This window comes from Myotis myotis, unplaced genomic scaffold, assembly GCF_014108235.1.
Source record: "Myotis myotis isolate mMyoMyo1 unplaced genomic scaffold, mMyoMyo1.p scaffold_m19_p_3, whole genome shotgun sequence".
Classification (NCBI taxonomy): domain Eukaryota; kingdom Metazoa; phylum Chordata; class Mammalia; order Chiroptera; family Vespertilionidae; genus Myotis; species Myotis myotis.
In genome coordinates this window covers 157,211,237-157,226,934 of record NW_023416335.1, presented here as the reverse complement: position 1 = coordinate 157,226,934, position 15,698 = coordinate 157,211,237, and the positions used below count along the sequence as shown (strand labels likewise).

The window sequence follows — 15,698 nt, the reverse complement described above, 5'->3', positions numbered from 1 at the left end:
CTTCCAGCCCAAGCAAGATTAAAGGGGTGCTACCTGAGTCTTCCTTTATGACCCCGCGCCCCCCAAGGAATCCAGTACAGTCAAGAGCAAAGGAACAGGAGACAGAACCCGGCTCTGCAATGAGTCCTCTTGTGTGTTTCCCTACCCCCACCGCACCTCAGCCTTCTGGAAGGAAGGGGGGCACGCCCGTCCCAGCCCTCCTTTTCCCCAGCCCAGCTGAGCCTCTGTCCTCCCCCCACCCTTTCCGCCAGCAGCAGATGGTGCCTGGGCTCCCGCTGCCAACCTTGCTAGGCGGTGCCAACCTCAGGCCTGGCAGACAGCGGGCAGGAGAAGAGGATCTCCTGGCTGGCCACGCTGACCCTCCCCCCATCCGCCATCAAGCTCAAGACCCTCCGCTGACTCCACGCCAGCGACCACCCCAGGCTGCCTCTCACTGGTCCACTCCCAGGTCCCTACACTCCTCCTTCAGCTCCCTTCCCTACACCTTCCCGCTCCCTGCCACCTGCCACCCTGACCAAGGCCGGTATATTTGCATGTCTACATATGCAAATGAAAACATTTGCATACGGCGCGCCGCAGGGGGGTTCTCCGCGCGAGCCCTTTAGCTGTCTGCCCAGCGCCCTCTCACTTGGTACCTGTCAGGGCTGGGGCGGAGCCGCGCGGGAGGGGTTAAGCCCCCGGGCCTTGCTCGCTGGGTTCCCGGAGGACTTGAGGAAGTGTTGCCATGGAGACGGCACGCACCCCACTCCCTCCCAGACCCAGGGTCTCCGGCTCCTTGTCTCTGGTTCTCTCCTCTCCCCACCATCTCGGCCCCCGTCCCTCGCTCTCCAACCGAGATCTTGCACCGCCCCCTGGCGGCCCAGCTCGGCACTGAGCCAGGTTTCGAAATGTAAGGCGCTGTCCGCAGCTAAATCGCCAAAAGCTTGGGGGACCTACCCTGCAACCAGATCCTGTTCCTAGCCCTAGCGGCGCGGGGGCGGGGACCCCGCCCGGCTCTTTTCTTCACTGACTACAGAGGCTTCCCCTAGCGGACGCACTGTCTCCCCACCTCCCACCGGCTTCAGCCCCGGTGGGTTTCAGGTTACCCGATGGTAGCAAAATATGACTGTTGGGGAGGATTTTCTACCACTTCGTAGGCCCTCTCCTCCCTCCTCGGGCCCTAAGTTAAAGAACAAACTTTTCTAACTTTTGTCAAAACTTTAATAAATTCACAACATTCAACAGTTCGCCTCCCACCCACCCCCGCAACCCAGGGCGCCTCCTAGTGGAAACGCAATTTTTTCCAGCTCTCAAGGGCTGTTCTAGGCACCAGTATCCGATGGCATAGCCCAGGGAGGAGGGCGGGAACCAGTCCCTTCCCAGGAGCCCCGTCTCGCTCTGGCGGGCCTTCCCGCTCCTCCCTGACTCAGCAGTAGAGTTGCTTCCACTCCATTTCCTCTCCACCTTCCACTGGGCCTGCCCGCACCCGGCCCGAGTCTCTCCCGCCAGCAGGCGCCGGCCTGCACACCTAAATCTCCTCCAGGAAGTCGGTGGGGAACAGCCCCACCTTGCGGCCAGTGTAGACCTTGACGTAGCCGCCAGCTTCATCTCCTTTCTGCACCACGATCTAGGATTAAAGGATTAGGGAGGAGAGAAATCAAGGGAAAACAGTTGTAGAGGAGAAGCAGGGGAGCCCGGAGTTACGGAGGCCTTTCCTAGTGTCATTAATGGAGTGTGCAGAGGAGCCTCCGGCCGGGGGTTGGGTTGGGGCACCAGAGCTACCTGGTCTTTTTTTTTTTTTTAACCTGATCCTTCTTGAGGGTGATCTGTCCTATTTCTCGATTCCCCACGAAGGATCTTGTTACCCGGTGCACACGTTCTCCAGCCCGGACCCGAATGATGAAGTTTGGAGGGAAAAATCCGACTTTCTCCCCTATTTTCCCCTAGAGAAGATGGTAGGGAGAATCAGCCTTTTAAACTCAACCCATGTCCCACCCTACCCTCAGTCATTTCTCTTACCCGCCACCACTCCTCATTGGAGTCATCAATGACCGTGATCTTCTCTCCAGGCCTGGCAGGGAAAGGGAGGGGCCTCTGAGATTTAGAGGCCTTCCTATCCAGTCCCTTGGCTGTACCCACGTCCAGCCTCAATAAGCTCCAAGCCCTGAGTATCCCCTTCCCCTCTTTCCTTTCCCAGAGGGAGCTGGGCTCCCAGTCTACCCCCACCCCAATCTTAAGGCCTCTCACGGGAAATCCAGGTCGTCCTTCTCCAGGGCTTTGAACCGATAGAGAGCCACAAAGTAATGAGACTGCTGGAAGCCAGGCTGCTTGTGCTGGGGGTGAAAGGGGGTGATGAGTCTCAGGGCTCCTCTGTCCCACATTGAGGGGCAGGAGACCAAGGCAGGAGCATTCTCCAGACACACTCCATTCTGACTCTCCCAGGCCCCTGAACTAAGAGGAATGTATTAGTTGTGTGTGTGTAAAGTGGTGGAGAAGGCTGGTTAAGGGTAATGGGAACCCGCGGCGCAGTCTGCGCTCTTGCTGTGAGGTAGAGAGTGGTGTCCGACTGGGTTGGGAAAAGGACTGGGCTCCATGCAGGGAGAAAGGAGTCTCACTTTGTCATCAGGTGTCTTCTTTTCAGCCTTCTTATCCCCTTCAGGGTTTCCTGGGATGAGAAACACCAGCAAATTGTCTCTGGTTCCTGGAGGGTAGCCCTCATCCTCTTACCCTTCTGTTATGGGGCCTCCTTTCTCTCCAAACCTGGCGTACCCTTTACTGACCTTTCCTGCTGCCATTGCTGAGCCCGACCGCCTCCATCTCTGGATGGAGGTGGGAGTCACTCACCATTCTGGGCTTTGCCTCCCTCTGGTCTGGCCGAGTCGGGCTCCTCTTCCATCATGGCTGCTAGAGGCTGGAGGGTGCACCAGAGTTAGGAAGATGCTGTCTGGGGAACCCATGCTTGCACTGGCTGTCCAGTCAGGACAGAGGCTAATAGGATGGCAGGGTTGGAAGGAGCCTTGGAGAAAATATCTATTCAATCACCTGCCTAATGCAGAGACTTTCTCTAAAACATCCTGGCAGGTGGGCCACCCACATTGTGCTTGAATGTAGCTAATGACAGAGAACTCACCACCTTTCAAAATAAGCCCATGCAATTTATTTATAGGATGTTTCCCCATATTAAACCTATGCCAGTCTCCCTGTAACTATTAGTCATTGGCCTGATTTGCCTTCTGGAGGAATATAGAACCAATATAGTCCCTTTAAAGATCTGAGGACATGTCAGCACATGTCCTTCCTGCCTTTTTTCTCTCTAATTATTTTCAGACCCTTCAAATCATTCCCCAAGATCCCAGTTCTATGTCCTTTACTATAATGTCTGTCCTTAAAAATACTTCAGTGTATAAGAGAAAAATGGGCAGCACAGCTTTTACAATTCCCTTAAGAAAACAGTACCTGAATGTGCTAGCCTTTCTGCAAGCAGCCAAATCACAGTGTTAGTGCCTTACAGTTATAGCTCCCTCCATAGAAATCCCTAATTTGCACCCAACTTCCATATCAACTACTTTGAAGCCAGATTTCTAGTTCTGTTTTTGTGCAGTTGATTTGTTGTTGTTGTTGTTGTGTGTGTGTGTGTTTTGTTTTTTGGGTTTTTTTTTCTTTTTGATTCAAGAACAGATATATACATTTTTCCTTACAAAATTTCAAATGATTAGTGCTGGGCCTTTTTCTAGTCTATAAGATTTCTGAATATATTATTTAGTATATGTTTTTCCTTCTATGTTTCCCACAAACTTGATGGGTACACCATTTATATCTTCATTTGCACCAGTGAGAAAAATGTTCATAGGTGAGGACCAAAGACAAAATCATGTTATGAGCCATCAGAAATCTTCCTGTAGGTATACACTTCCTAAAGCAGTGGTTCTCAACCTTCTGGCCCTTTAAATACAGTTCCTCATGTTGTGACCCAACCATAAAATTATTTTCGTTGCTACTTCATAACTCTAATGTTACTACTGTTATGAATTTTAATGTAAATATCTGATATGCAGGATGGTCTTAGGTGACCCCTGTGAAAGGGTCATTCGACAGCCAAAGGGGTTGCGACCCACAGGTTGAGAACCACTGTCCTAAAGGACCAGGGTCCTTTGGGTACTGTCATTCAGTCAATTTTAGGATTCCATCTAACCGTAACCGTTATCTACATTAGTCCATCCTGGTTGTCCAGAAAGATATGAGGATATGCTAACAAACCCCTTGCTGAACTGAATGCATCTATGGCATTATGACTCTAGTAATCTATCCTATATAATAAAAGGGTAATATGCAAACTGACCCTAACAGCAGAAAGACTGGGAATGACTGGTCACTATGACACACACTGACCACCGGGGGCCAGATGCTCAATGCAGGAGCTGCCCCCTGGTGGTCAGTGCACTTCCACAGTGGGAGCGCCACCCAGCTGACCGATGGGCACCAGATGCCGGGCTCATGGCTGGCAAGTGCAGCTGGTGTGAGCCTGTCCCGCCTCCACAGCAGCGCTGAATGGTGGCAGGCGCAGCAGGGCAGGGATGAGTGGGAGCAGCACCTGGCCCGGGCTCAGGCTCCTACTCAGCCACCTGCCACTTCGTGCACTACTACATCCCTCAGGGGATGTCAAAACCTGCAGTCCGACATCCCCCCAGGGGTCCCGGATTGCGAGAAGGCGCAGCACAGGCTGAGGGACACCAGCAGTGTACAAATCCATGCACCGGGCCTCTAGTTCTATTATAAAAGGAAATGAAGCTACTTTTGGCCACTAGCTTTGTGCCTCAGTTACCTCATCTGTAGAATAAATGGGTCAGACCAGACGATCTTCATGGACCCTTGTATGACTCTAGAATTACCGGACAAATTCTGTTCCCTGAATCCAAAAGCACAGCTCTTGCCTCTATTGTCTAGCAATGCCAGGGGTCCGGGGTCTAGCCTTCAGTTGGTTATAGTGACTAATCTGACAGTTTCACAAGGGAGTTCCTGGAGAAAATGCATGCTATGGCAGGAGTTCTTAACCTGAGGCCCTCTAAAATTGCATGCAAAAATCTGTCTGTTGGGTTATGTGCAATTTTAGGGGAAAGGGATCCCTAGCTCTTTTCAGCTTTCCAGAGAGGAGATATGGGGTCTCTGGAAGGGAGGTATGGTGCTCACATTTTTCTTATCTGCCTGTCCTTTCTTCCGTTCTTTGTTTGCCATGATCACCCCAGTGCGCAGTGTTTCAAACACAGGGTCATTACGATTTGCAGCAGCTGGTGGGAATGGGAGAAGAAAGAAGACATTACTGGGGAGGCAGGGAAAGACTTGGAGGAAAGAGAGGCTTCCTAAGTAAGGGAGAGGTGGGATTGAATGGACACGTGTGTGTGTGTGTGTGTGTGTGTGTGTGTGTGTGTGTGTGTAGGATCAGGGAAGTTGTCATCTGGGCATACCTGGATCATCAATCTACAAAGAGCTCTAAAAACATCACTGGAAATGTAATGTAATGGAGAAAAATATTTACCAGCACTCCTTCCAGGCAGAGCATTCATTATATGATGTTGGAAAGTCCACTTTACTAAGTTGCTTGGGCGTCGGGGAATGCTCGGAATTCCCATTCTCCTTCTTAGGAGAGTGGTCCTTTAACTGCTGGCTTTTTTTGTCCCACTGAGTGGCATGTGCAAGCAGGGGTGCTTGTACCAGCGGACCCTTCTTTTTACACCCACAGTCCTCACAGAATTTAGCTTCACCTCAACATAAATGTTAAGGGTTGCTAAACTATGAATCTGCCCAGGATGTCCATAGCTCTGGGTCTGGCCTTAAGTGTGGCATTCTTCTGTAACAAGGATGAGTACAGTCGAGAATCCTCGTTCACTTAGAAATGGTTTTGCATATGCAGAGCACAGATTTTGATGAAGATTCCATCTTGGCTCTGCCTCTTGCTAGCTGTGTGGAGACCTCGCTAAATCTTATCTCCCTCAGCTATCAAATAGGGGAATATCGACTCTGCATCCAAGGTGGCTAAACTATGAGGTTGAGAGTGAACCATGGGATGGAGAAGCTTTCTGTTTCGGAATTTGGTTTCTAAATCTAGAGGTGTGCTGGAACCATCTCTAAACTTGCCCACTCCCTCCGGTTCCATGTGAGTCACTTACAGACACTAGCGTACTGCTGGTTGCTGTAGAGTGGGGAGCTGTAGGCCCGATGAAAACCAGGGGGCTGTAGGGTAGGATGGAAAGCATCAGAAAGAGCAAGGCAGGACCCAGAACCCCATCTCTCTCATGAGTGCTCACCCCTTTTTGAAGTAAGAGATGGGCTGAGAAAGAAAAAGCAGGGATATGGAGGGGGTGACCTGAGGAGAGACTGGCAGGGGTGAAGCTGGCAACATGTCCCCTCTCTATTTTCTTGCTCCCGAAGCCTACTCACAATCTTGCCGAAGCATCTCTGCATCTCCACGTAGGACTGACAGTGTTCGTGGATGTTGGTTTTGCAGTTCTTACAGCGAAGCCCAAATTTGTTGTTGACTTGGGAGAGGGGAGAACATTTGGGTGAGGTTCCTGCTTCCCTTTCCCTTTGTACCACTGCTGCTACTATAGCGCTTAGGTTCCTTTTCTGTATGGGACTCCACACCCTCAGTCTCTAACAGTTATTTCCTTAAAGCCAAATCTTGACACAGCCTGTCTGCTACACCCTAAACCCTTTCCCAGTCCCCTGCCTTCAACATCACACGCTTTCTCCTTCCCTTCATGACTCACGCACAATCATCCGGGCACAGACATCACAGAACTTGGGCTTCTTGAAGAAATGATCTTTGAATTTGTGGGGCTTATCATTGACAAGCTTAGGAGGTTCTGGGGGTGGCTCCTCCTCCTCCTCCTCTTCTTCCTCCTCTTCCTCATAGATGTAGTAGATGGGCCCACCCCCAGCTCCCACTGCCTCCCCATTAGCCTGGGGCTCTGGGGGAAGCTCCATCTCCTTTGTCCCAGCAGACTCCTTCCTGAATAACTGCTTCAGCCGCTGTAGCTGAGGGGAAGGGAGGAGGGAATGAAGGAAACCCAATGTTAAAAGAATTGTCATGCTCTCTAGACTAGGTAAAGCTGAAGCTCACTAGACATTTATCTAGCTTGGGGCAAGGGGCACACCCCAGGATTAGGGGGTATTAGGGCTGCAGATGCTGGCAGGCATTCTAACAATAGAGGAGTCGCATACACGTGAGATCAATTCAAGCACCTTTCTTCAAATGCTGCAATGGCTTCCCAGGTTCCCCACACCCAGTGGTCAGAGGCCCTGACTCACCCCACTTTGCCGAGTCTCTGCTGGGGAGGGTTTAGGGGACTCCAGCACCTTCTTTTCTGTCATCCTGCAAGAGGTTGGACCCCACTATGACATCTAATTCCTGACTGCCATTCTCCCTCCCTTATTTCTGTCCCTTTATAGTAGGGTGGTCCTTGAAGGGGAGGCTTTGGGAGAAATTTGGTTAGAGATCTTTTCACAGAGCTTATGAATAGGAAGATTCCATGGAGGTCCAGAGAAAAGCCCAACAGACTGAAGAACTTCCCCACTAGTTCCTCAAACCAAAACCCATCCGTCCATTCTGAGGTGCAACCCCCAAATTTGTAGCCCCAATACAGTCAGTACTCAAGACTGCCTGGTTTAGGTATTTGTTTTCCTGGGAATCTATGGGCAGTAGAGATATGACACACATCTTCCCAGATCTCCTTTTATCAGGAGATTGATGTGTGGAGGGATGGGCTGGGGCATTTGTTCTCCCTACTTCTTTCTTGAGCCCTGGGGGCCTAGTGCCTAGTTCCCAGCTTGCCTCAGGCCTCAGCTATTTTAAGTTTTCAGAGTAATATGAGCCTTTCCTTCTCTACTACTCCCTTCCCTTGACCCCACTCCAATCCTAGCTCATTATCCTGAAGTAGAATAATTTCACTCTTAAAACCTAAACGACTCCTAGACAAGAGAAATGAAGAAGCTGAATAGACTATGGATTGGGGAGGTTGGGGAGAGCAGTCCTGGAAATGGAAAGAGGATGAAGAGGCAACTCACGTTTGGGACTCCCTGTCAGTTCAGTCTGTGGAGGGAAGAGGAGCCCCTGCGGCCTTGGCGGTAGCACTGGAGGAAGACTGGTCCTCTTTCTGGGGGCCAAGCCCCCCCCAGTATCCTCTGAACTCACACCAGCCACCCAGACGGTATTTGTAGACCTAGCGTCTTGCCTTGGTGTCAGAGCTGGAATGACAGGGCTGGAGTGAAGTGGACAGCTGAGTGACACAGCTGACAAAGAGAAATTGGATACGGGGAGGCCTGGACCCTAACTCCTCCCACCTCCCAGAGCTGCTGTTCCCTAGTTTCTCATCTGTGGTGTGCAGGTCAGTACTGGGTAAATTCAGGAGGGGACAGTGTTCATGCTGTATACTCATTTGGGTGATTCTAGATGACTGCAGGTAAAGATTGATTATGAACAGCTTTTCAATCCCCTTTCTCTGAGGTCCAAACATCTCCCCAATTCTACCCTCCCTGGACCTGCTTTAGGAATTAGGCCTTCTACTTCCCAGCCATTCTTTTTGTTGCCATGTGTCTTTATACCATCAAGTATAGCTTTAAACTCAAACCTTTAGAACGGAAAATTTGAATTTTCAGAGTTGTCCTATCGGCCAGACTACATTGCTTTCTTCTCTGTGGGAAGTTGGAGGGGTACCTTCCTGCCATCTTGTCAGGGAGTGAAGAACATGTGTATAGCTGTTCTCTCCAGCTGTCCCCAGAGGCATCTTCCCCCCTATTCTTCTAAAATCTTGTCCTCAGGGTGAAGGGACTTCTATTTTAAAAAGCCAGGCTGGGGGACTCTCGGGGAGTGAGGGTCTAATGATCAGGTACAGATGGCCTCAACAATGGACAGAAGGCAATAATAGCTGCCACCCAGGGGTTTTTATCCCTGCAAGTAATAGCCCCAGAGAACTCCAAACTCTTGGAGGTGGTAGGATGCCATTTTGATTCCTGATTGCGATTCCATCTCCCTCCTTGGATGCCCCAGGGTATGAACTGATGGGTCAGTGAGTTATCAGGCATTCTTATCTCAGGCACGCAGCCTTCTCCTGCCCTGTGTGACACAGCTGAAAAAGGAGATACCGCCATCTCAGAGGAGAGCAATTTGAAGGTGACAGTATAGTGCCATTTTATCCTTTGTATCTGTACAAGTAAAGGGTTATGTTGAAGGTTGGGTTAGACAAGCTTCGGAGGAGCCTAGCTAGAGACACTGATACCCAGACCCAAGAGATTGCCAGGGCAATGTTCTTCGTCATTTCCATTTTTTTCCTCCTTTAATGGGTGGGTGAGATTGAAAAGGGGCTGCTGGATGTTCTGGGTATATGGGCTCTTTAATGACTCTGGTCTGACAGGTTGAACAACAGACTAGCTCTGAGAAGCCTCAGAGGAAAAGCTCCACCTTGCAGGCAGGTGACTTGGCTCTTCACCTTTCTTCAGCTGCATAGCAGGGATGGCTGAGCACACCTGGTGTCTTGGTACTGCAAGTTTAACTGATGTAACTTTTATTGTAAGAAACATCTACTTCTGTTCCTGCCAGGAAGAACCCAATCGACTGGGTTTAGGATTAAAGAAAGGCCCAAGCCTTCCATCCCTGAAGTTTTCAGCAGATTGGATGGACAGGTAAGAAGCCAGCATTCAACCCAGTTCTGGACCCCACATACCCCTCTGCAGCTCAGCCTCAGGGAACCTAAATGAGCGTCACAGAATTAACAGTGGAAGGAACCTCGGAGGCCACACAGCCAGTCAAGTCTCTCAGGCTCCTGATATGGACTCAGAGCTGCAGAGCTGAGAAGTGCTACCCCTGATGAACCACAGGTAGTGGCAGAGTTGGGAGAGCTCAGAACCAAGGTCCCAGTAGAGACTCAGCCACTTATCAGAATTATGTGTGAGGAGGAGGCTGGGACACAGGGAATAGTGTTAAGAATATATGTGTTCATATGCTAGAAAGGCCATCCAAACCCACATCAAATCACTCCCACTCTGTGCGGCTGTACCTACCCAGGACCTTCAACCGCTACCCACACCAGGGCAACAAAAGAGAAACAGGGACTGACGTCCAATTGACAGATTTTTTTTTTTATATTTAAAAACAAAATCAACCTTCCCCCAAGTAACCCCCCAAACAAACAAAAAATCAGATTAAATAAAATTTACAGTGAATATACCTAGCAAACATCTGTATGTGCAATTAAATACTGTGTCTGTTACTGCGGCACAAACCTCAAACAAACAATATACAAGTGTTTTGGGGGGGTAGGAGGAGGCCCAAGTTTTAACTTTGTAGGGCTTGGGGTGACAAGATGGGGAAAGTGAGAAGAAAGGGAAATCAATTTCATTTTTCTTAATTCTTTCCATATAAATATATTCATAAAGACCAAAAGTGAAAAGGGAGCTTGGGATGGTAAGGAAATTAGGAGAAGAGGGGAGTATAGAACCCTCCCAATTCTACCTGACCAAAAAATATGAAAGAAATTCATTTCATGGTGGGAGAAGAGATAAAAAATGATAGAAGAGGTTGGGAAAGGAGGGGGTAGCAGAGGGAGGCCAACCAGGGAAAGAGGGGGCCCACGGAGGGAGTGAAGAGACCAGCGCCAGTGTGTCTGTCTGTTTCTACCTTCATCCCTACTGTCTTAGGCTCCAGTTCAGTGTCTGTTGCCTTCCTTTCTCCCTCTGTCCATGGTCTGCCAGGGAGTTATCCACCTTGCCCCCACCCCTGCTGTGCGAGTCCCTTCCCCTCATATTTACTGGGAGCTGGCTCGCTCCAGGATCCTCAGGTCATAGTTCTTTTTGGCCACTCGAAGTTTGAAGCGACTCACGGAGTTGTTGAGGCGAAGGGAGGCATTTTGGGCAGCCAGGGGGCTGGGAAACACAGCCACGATGGTGTACAAGGCAGCAAGGTCTGCATGGCGACCATTCTCAGCAGTCCCACTACTGTCCCCCCCGCCCCCAGCAGGCAGCCCCTGAGCATCCTTGAGCCACTGGATCTTGGCGCCGGACATGGCGAGCTGAGTGAAGAGTTTGTCCGCCTCCGTACGAGTGATGCCCTCAGGAAGATCTGTCACCTCCAGCACCCGCCCCAGGACTGGAAAGAGAGGAAAGAGGACATTGGAAGAGGGTTAGAATAGGAAGGACTGAACAGTGACCCAGCAGAGAAGTATTCAGTTGACCAAGTCTACATACAATGTCCTCAAAAGCCTGGCCTTTCCCACTTAGTTAGCCCTTTCCTCCTTCTCCAGTCAACCCAATTCCCCACCATCTTGACGCTGATCAAGGCAACTAGAAGAAACTAGGAAACTTCCTCTTCAGCCCAGAGATGTAGGCAAGAAGAGACTGTTCTCTCATGGAGCTGTTACTGTGAAGGAAGTATGACTTCTGCTGATGTTCTTTCACGAAGTGAAAGCCTGACCTGAAATATGTTCCACAGATCCCTTCCCAGAGGCTCGCCCAAATAGAGTCTCTATTATCACCCAGGGAAGTCAGTTTCCCCTCCTTTCCTTTTTGGCAAACTGCTCCAAATAGGGGAAATCCCGAGAGATCTGTATACCTAGTATGGAAGGCCTGCAGGAGGAGAGTCACTCCCCCATATTCTCTTGTCAATCTTCTCTTCAATTGGGTATAGGACACCAAAGGTAGACATCCTAGATTAAAGTCAGGACCACTCCCAGAAGACTCTCAGTTAATAATAGGCCCAACAACCCCCAGCACTGTGTTATTCCCAATTTTTTGGGAATCATTTTCCCAGGATCTGGAATAGTTTGGTAAGGAGAACAAAAATACTTCACTTCTCTAGCTTCTCCTTGTTCTTAGTACAAAGGGCTTCTATTTCCACTCTCCTCCCTAAGCTGGCTTTTCCCAGCCATCATGGGCTGATAATGTAGGCCTGGAGGGGTGAGCACGGTCTCTTGGGGATTCAGCATCCTGTCACTCACCGACATCTGTCATCCCCAGGTCAGTGGAGGCAGATTTGAGTGCTTGTCTCTTACTCCGGTTTCCATGCTTCAATCCACTCTGTCCCTTCAACATGGAAAGATAATGCTCATCCTGGGTCGATAACATTGATTGCCTTGCATCCCAATGTCTGTCTGAGAGATTAAGGAGCAGCACCCAAACCTGAGGACCCCATCCCACCAGGCAGTCAGATTGGCCAGCAAGTGGCCACTGAGAAACAAAGAGACCCCTCCTCCTGACACTGGAGTGGGGTGGGAAGAATGGGTGCTGGAGTGGGCCCCTCCTACTCTGTCCACTCTCCCTGTTTTGTCTCCCTTGTCTACCCTGCTGTTGAGGTGGATGGCTCAGAGATAGGAGCCTGGATGAGACGGGGTGTCTGATGGTCCGAAGGCTGATGGGGGACACGCTCACCTGGTGCACTGTGTAAGTCGACTGGCCATGGAGCAAAGGAGGGCAGATGGACAGATTGTACTGTAATGGCTGGCCCAAGAGGGAGTAGCGCCCATCACCTAGGAAGGAAGAGCAGATAGTTTTCTGGGAGTTTGAATTTTATGGTATGATTTTTATAAGATTTCAGGGGGCTTTGGAGATAGATACTGTTTCTACTTTTTCTATTATAGGAGTGCCCATATGACTGATTTAAGAGTTGTCTCTCTCCTAAATCGCTTGGGTCTCAGCTGTATCTCAGACAAATGGGGCTATTAGGTTCCAACATCCTTCAAGGGTTTTGTCTACTGTAGACAGAAGGTCCTGGAGGAAACCTACAGACCCTTATGAATGTGTTTCATTTATTTTTTTTAAAAATATATTTTTATTGATTTCAGAGAGGAAGGGAGAGGGAGAGAGAAATAGAAACATCAATGATAAGAGAAATCATTGAATGACTGCCTCCTGCACATATCCCCCCCCCCCCCTTACTGGGGATTGAGCCCCCAACCCAGACATGTGCCCTTAACTGGAATTGAACCTGCAACCCTTCAGTCTGCAGGCTGACACTTTATTCACTGAGCCAAACCAGCCAGGGCATGTTTTTCATTTCTTATATAGATTCTCCCCACCCCTTATCCAGGCATAAATTTTCTGTCTCATGTCAGCATACAGTGTAGCAGGCAAGAGTACAGACTTGGAGCCAGACTGCCTAGGTTCATATCCTGGCTCTGTTACTGAAAATGGAATGTTGGGTATGTTTTCCCCTCATTAGTGTTGTTGGGAAGGTTAAATGAATATAAGAAATGTAAAGCACTTACAGCAATGCATGATACATACTAAGCACTATTAGTGTTAGCTATTATTGTTGGTAAATATATTTTAGAGCACTTTAAAGTTTTTAAACTACATTTTCATCTTATTTTTATACTGTTTGTGACAACCAAGGCAGAAAGCAGATAAGATTATTCCCATCATATTTGTGATTAAGGCTATTGTATGGATTAGAAAACTGAGGTCTGGTTCCAAGTTTAAGTAACATGTTCAACATCACAAAGCTACTTATTTAAATATGAAGCCAAGTCTTTCAACTCAAACCCAGCATTCCCTCTTCTAAAACTATGCTGTGTCTGACACAGCCCATACTCCCAGGCCTCAGACTCAGTATTGAGGGGTTGAACGCTTTCGTTCATTAGAAAGTTCAGTGAGCCCTGGCTAGTGTCGCTCAGTTAGTTGAGTGTCATCCAATGCACCAAGAGGTCGCAGGTTTGATTCTGGTCCAAGGGCACATGCCTGGATTGTGGGCTCGATCCCCAGTGGGAGACTTGCAGGAGGCAGCCGATCCATGATTCTCTCTCATCATGGATGTTTCTATCTCTCTCTCCCTCTTCCTTCCTTTCTGAAATCAATAAAAATATATTAAAAAAATAAAATAAAGAGGGGCAAGTGTCCTTGGTCTATACAGGGATGTTAAAATAAGAGTTGGCTCTCCCTGGCCGGGTGGCTTGGTTAGTTGGGGTGTCGTCTTGTACACCAAATGGTTGTGGTTTTGACCCCTGTCGGGGTACATGCAGGAGGCAGCCAAGTGATGTTTCTCTCTTACATTGATGTTGCTTGCTCTCTCTCTCTGTCCCCCCACCCCGCCCCCCTAATCAATACATATATCCTTTGGTGAGGATTAAAAACAAAACAAAAAAAAGAGTTGGCTCCCAGAATTGGATGACCAGCCACACTGGCTCCCTGCCTGTTGCTACCCTCTCAATCTCTCCACTTGGGAATGGGATGTGAAGGCGAAATCTGACAGCAGTCAGCCCTAATCTGACCCCTTACCCTGTGCTGGACCCCCGGGCCGGGGGAACTGTGTAAGGACGGGAAGGGGACTGAGTCCTGTGCAGACACTGCTGAGGCTGGTGACAGGAGAGGGTGCTGGAGACTGGGTAGGAGATGTGACGGGGCTGCTATTCATTTGTGTGTTGGCCTGTGGGAGAAAAGAGCACACATCACATAAACACTAAACATTACTCTCTGGATGTTATTTCTATGGCTTGGCTTAAATTCACTTGCCTCAGGAAACTTCTCTTGTTGAACTCTGCCAAAGTCAGCCTGCTCTTTCAAACTGCCCCCTTAGTCCCTAATTAGTATGTATTATTTTAGTATCTACTTTTTGAAATACCATTTTAAGTATCCTCTTAGCATTTTCAAGTCTGTGTCTCATCTGCCATCTTAGATCCTAGGTGCTTTGAAATAAGATGCTCTCCTCTATGTCTTGTGATTTTCCTCAAAAAGAGGCTGCTCAGTCAATGACAAAGATTACTCTCTGAGAAGAATCTGGTCACCTCCTTGCCAGGACTCACCTGTGGGCTACTGTCAGGGTTGTAGAGGTCTCCAGGTTTCTGCCCCCGCTGGTCCATGCTGTAGTATTTACAGTGACTCCACTGGACCATGGATGGGTTCTGGGGAGACTGGGGTCCATTAGGGACATTCAGCTGCATGACCACCACACCTGGTCCAGAAGGTGACACTCCTGAGTGGAGGAAGAAATCAATTGGTTCTGAATTCAAATTATATTTTGGCCTATCAGCCTACTGTGAGCGGGGAAGCTAGTAAACAAATCCACCAACTCTCTTCACGGTCACTTAAACTGTGTCCTGCCAGGAATCTGAGATAGCTGCTGATTTGGTTTCTGACTCCTTCTCCCTAAACCAGTGGAAATTTGAGTGGAAGGGACATAAGTCCCAGATGCCAATGCTTTCCTGGTCTTTACCTGGTGAGGGGCAGAAAACTGCACTATTCTGTCAAGGTTGGGTATTACCAAATGCCTGAGTTAGATTGCTCAAACGTCTGGGCACAGTACAGGTCCCAGTCTGGCACTTGGGCCAGAACTGTAGGCACGTGCAGGCTTTTCTGGTAATAGCTGTAGATAAGCCAGCAATCTCTGGTTGTTCTGGAGAAGATGAATGCACTTAGCTTTACTAAGCCAGACCCAAAAGGTACTTTTGGGGCAAGGGTGGGATGAGTTGGAAACATTTCAAGCAGCGATGTATGTCATATTCAGGAAATGGCAAACAATTCAAGGTGCTGAGGCACATGGGCTATGTAGGGAAGTAGTAGGAGATGAGATACGTTTATTTATTCAGCAAACATTTATTGAACATTTACTATGTACCTATGTTCCTATGCTTGGCACGGGGTGTATAGCAAACAAAATGGGTTCCTGATCCTAGTGGTTAGAGCACTGGCCTGCAGACTGAAGCATTCCAGGTTCTATTCTAGTCAAGGGCATGTACCTT

General features: G+C 49.0%; 2 protein-coding genes across 32 annotated transcripts in view; both read right to left on the bottom strand.

Moving 5' to 3' along the window:
• Positions 1-1,212: 1,212 nt before the first annotated feature.
• Positions 1,213-8,759, bottom strand: STAC3 (SH3 and cysteine rich domain 3). Of its 7 annotated transcripts, none has more exons than XM_036297272.1 (12): positions 8,041-8,759; positions 7,285-7,348; positions 6,744-7,011; positions 6,415-6,512; positions 6,144-6,207; positions 5,167-5,264; positions 2,824-2,890; positions 2,595-2,644; positions 2,227-2,312; positions 1,999-2,050; positions 1,845-1,922; positions 1,213-1,606 (listed from the first exon to the last, which is right to left on the bottom strand). In XM_036297272.1, the coding sequence occupies exons 2-12, from the start codon at positions 7,345-7,347 to the stop codon at positions 1,508-1,510; spliced, it is 1,023 nt and encodes a 340-aa protein (XP_036153165.1). In that variant the 5' UTR covers position 7,348; positions 8,041-8,759; the 3' UTR covers positions 1,213-1,507. The 7 variants fall into 7 exon arrangements, with proteins under 7 accessions (XP_036153165.1, XP_036153164.1, XP_036153162.1 ...); XM_036297271.1 differs by having other exon boundaries at positions 1,216-1,606; positions 1,785-1,922; positions 6,744-7,005; positions 8,041-8,625; XM_036297269.1 differs by having other exon boundaries at positions 1,216-1,606; positions 1,785-1,922; positions 8,041-8,617.
• A 1,330-nt stretch (positions 8,760-10,089) lies between these two features.
• R3HDM2 (R3H domain containing 2) overlaps positions 10,090-15,698 on the bottom strand; it is a 179,713-nt gene continuing 174,104 nt past the window's right edge. For 23 of the 25 annotated variants that reach the window (XM_036297268.1, XM_036297251.1, XM_036297250.1 and 20 more), the window contains 5 exons: positions 14,763-14,932; positions 14,239-14,386; positions 12,394-12,491; positions 11,964-12,048; positions 10,090-11,116 (listed from right to left, as the gene is read on the bottom strand). In XM_036297268.1, the coding sequence (XP_036153161.1) occupies positions 10,776-11,116; positions 11,964-12,048; positions 12,394-12,491; positions 14,239-14,386; positions 14,763-14,932 (842 nt within the window). In that variant the 3' untranslated portion in view covers positions 10,090-10,775. The remainder of the gene's footprint in view (positions 11,117-11,963; positions 12,049-12,393; positions 12,492-14,238; positions 14,387-14,762; positions 14,933-15,698) is intronic. The other 2 variants (XM_036297242.1, XM_036297267.1) reach the window with 2 other exon arrangements.

Excerpts from the sequence above, each read along its gene's own strand:
- STAC3 (XM_036297269.1), bottom strand. The coding sequence starts at position 7,347 with ATGACAGAAAAGAAGGTGCTGGAGTCCCCTAAACCCTCCCCAGCAGAG. Across the intron at positions 7,012-7,284 it reads CAGAGACTCGGCAAAGTGGG|CTACAGCGGCTGAAGCAGTT; the intron begins GTGAGTCAGGGC and ends CCTTCCCCTCAG. Across the intron at positions 2,313-2,594 it reads AGAAGACACCTGATGACAAA|CACAAGCAGCCTGGCTTCCA; the intron begins GTGAGACTCCTT and ends TTTCACCCCCAG.